Here is a 2,837-nt window from a genome sequence, read left to right as displayed (position 1 = left end):
CGCTGTAACGCAGGTCAAGGGCTGTAACACTGAAGATGGGTGACAGGCCCGGAAGGGGCCCAGCGGCAGAGCCAGTGGTGACAGGCGGCAGGGCCAAGAGGAGTCTGTCTTCAGGGGGCCGAGAGCAGCCTGTCCTCAGGGAGCTGAGAGGAGGCCTACATGACTGAGAGGAGCCTGTCCTCGGGGCCAAGAGGAGTCTGTCCTCAGGGGGCGGAGAGGAGTCTGTCCTCAGGGGGCCGAGAGGAGGCCTGCGCGGCTGAGAGAAGCTGAGAGAGCTGTCCTGCACCTGAGGAGGCAGACTTTGCCTACATGCTTCCTGATCCCGATCCCGAGTAGTGTACTGTTACTTCCTTAATAAACCATTTAACTGTAAGTGTGGTCTGTGAGTTCTGTGTGGCCGTTGCAATGGATTATCGAACCCAGAAGAGAAGTAGAGAGTGCCGTGGTGGGGAGGGCTGGTGTCAGAATTGTTAAAAAGGTTGCATGATGGAGGTATGTCTGACCTCCACTACGTAGGGATCAGCTTTGGACTGATCCTCGTCATTATCCCCACTGAAGTTAGGTTCCGACGCTACTACTACTCCCACCATTTTACAAGTAATGCTGCACTTATCTCCATCAAACGGCCACCATCCAGGAATGAATCCCAGCCCCCGCCCCGAGTGATCGCTTTACCGTGCTCCCTGCCTCACCTGGCTTTCTTTTTGCACCTCAGTTGCCAAGCCCTGTCTGGCCTCATCAATTTGCAGTTGCTCTTCCCTCTGCTTGGCTCGCTTTTTCTGGCTTATCCCCAAGGGCTGCTGCCTCCTCACCCTTCCTGGCTCAGCCACTGCCGCCTGGGAGGGGCCTCCCAATCTTGGCTCTGCAGAGCCACTCCCTGGTCAACTATTCTGACATTAAGTCAGCGTCTCCCTCTGCAAGGCTGGCCAACCATTTCTTTCTGGGTTCTCCTCTCTCCCTTTTTTTATTAAAAAAGTTACATATGCGCATGGTAATGTGTAATACATATGCAACTCTTACAGAAAAATATAAAATGAAGCCACCTCCGTGCCCATCCCCCAGCCCAGACCCTCTCCCCACCCAACGGCTGTTCTCCATTTGTTTAATTCTGCCTGTTCCCTTTATAGCTCTAAATACTACATTTTTACCTCTGCTCTGTTCTTGTCTTCTGTACGTACTATCTGCTGGTCCTGCTCAGAACGCCGGGCTCCGCTCCCCCACGCTCCCTCGGCTATCCTAGCCGCCACTTCTGATGGGCGCGTTCTTCCCAGTACCGGCTTCCACTGACTCTGTGATCTAAAACAGGCCATCTGCGCATGCCTGACCCCACCACCACTCCTGACTCCTGGCCGCCTTCTGCCCATGTCTTCCCCATCAGATTTCTGCCCAATAGCCAAAGGGAGCTGATCGGATCAGGGTTCTCCTCAGCTTCAAATCTCCCAACACAGCCAAAACGAGTAACGTCAACCACACCTAGAACCTCTACACACCAACACCAACTCCTACAGCACCTACAATGTCATCAACACCAATAACAACTACAATGCCTACAACACTTACAATGCCAACAGTACCAACAACACCGAAAATACCAACAGCACTTACAATGCGACCTACACCACCAACACCTACAATGTCAACAACACCAATAACACCTAAAATACTGACGACTCCAACTGTACCTACAGCAACAACACATCCTAAAACACCTACAAAAGCTACAACATATACAACACCTTCAACACCTACCCTATCAATGCCACCAGTAACCCCTACAACACCTTCAACACCTACAAGGCCAACAACACCAATAACACCTACAATACTAATAACACCTTCAACACCAATGACACCAAAATGCCTACAATACCTAGAACACCTACAATGCCAATGACACCACCAACACCTAGAACAGCAGCAACACCAACAATACCTACACCACCAACAGCGAAAACATCAACAACACCTACAATGCCAACAACACCTACAATACCAACATCGCCACACCAACAGCACTGAAGGTCAAACCAGAGCCCACATGACCTGACCCTGCAGCCTCTGGGACCTCTCCTTGCACCTCCTTATCCCCTGCACCACTCTCCCCACCCTCTGTGCGCCTCTCCCCCACTCACTGGGTCCCTCCCCTCCACACCCCTGTCCCCCACCCTCTTTGCCCCAGCTCGCTGACCCTGTCTCCATTCCTCATACCCATCAGGCCTGCCCCAGCGGGAGCCCCTGTCCCCCGGCAGGAAGGCTGGCTCCTTCTAGACACACGTTCCTAGCTTTAAACCTCCCCCGCCCAAGGCCTCCCCTGCACATCCATGCGGAGCACTCCCTCCCCCAGCCACCCCTGGTGTTTCTCCCCCACGTGGCTGGGTTTCTTGTCTGTCTCCTCTCATGGGGGAGGACGCAGGTCCATCTGAACCAAGCTCTGACCAGTGGCCCTCAGTGGGACGTGGCCCTCAGTGGGCACTCGGCCCTCGGTGGGCGCTCAGCAAAGGGAATCGGCTGAATGAATGAGCAAGGACTTCTGTCTCTAATGCTTGACTTGCCAGCTTTTGACGGGTGAAGAATTAACCTACACCCCGGCCACGGCTCCCTGCTGCTCCTCCAGCTTGGGGCTGCTCCACCGCCAAGGCTGAGGACGTTTACATGCCAGTGGGAACAACACGAAGGGTCCCTGGGTGGCACAAACAGTTTGCGCTCGGCTACTAACTGAAAGGTTAGCGGTTCGAACCCATCCAGCGGCTCCGAGGGAGAAAGACCTGGCGATCTGCTTCCATAAAGGTTACAGCCAAGAAAAACCTATGGGGCAGTTCTGCTCTGTCACACATGGG

General features: G+C 53.9%; 1 protein-coding gene across 1 annotated transcript; it reads left to right on the top strand.

Moving 5' to 3' along the window:
• The first annotated feature begins 494 nt into the window (after positions 1-494).
• On the top strand, positions 495-2,042 carry LOC105756462 (putative uncharacterized protein DDB_G0283431). The gene is made up of 3 exons (XM_012556543.1): positions 495-597; positions 1,478-1,635; positions 1,911-2,042. The coding sequence occupies exons 1-3, from the start codon at positions 495-497 to the stop codon at positions 2,040-2,042; spliced, it is 393 nt and encodes a 130-aa protein (XP_012411997.1).
• Positions 2,043-2,837: the final 795 nt, after the last annotated feature.

Source organism: Trichechus manatus, unplaced genomic scaffold (genome assembly GCF_000243295.1).
Source record: "Trichechus manatus latirostris isolate Lorelei unplaced genomic scaffold, TriManLat1.0 scaffold00069, whole genome shotgun sequence".
Classification (NCBI taxonomy): Eukaryota; Metazoa; Chordata; class Mammalia; order Sirenia; family Trichechidae; genus Trichechus; species Trichechus manatus.
The sequence above is the reverse complement of the archived record's forward strand: the minus strand, read 5'-3'. Positions and strand labels throughout refer to the sequence as shown.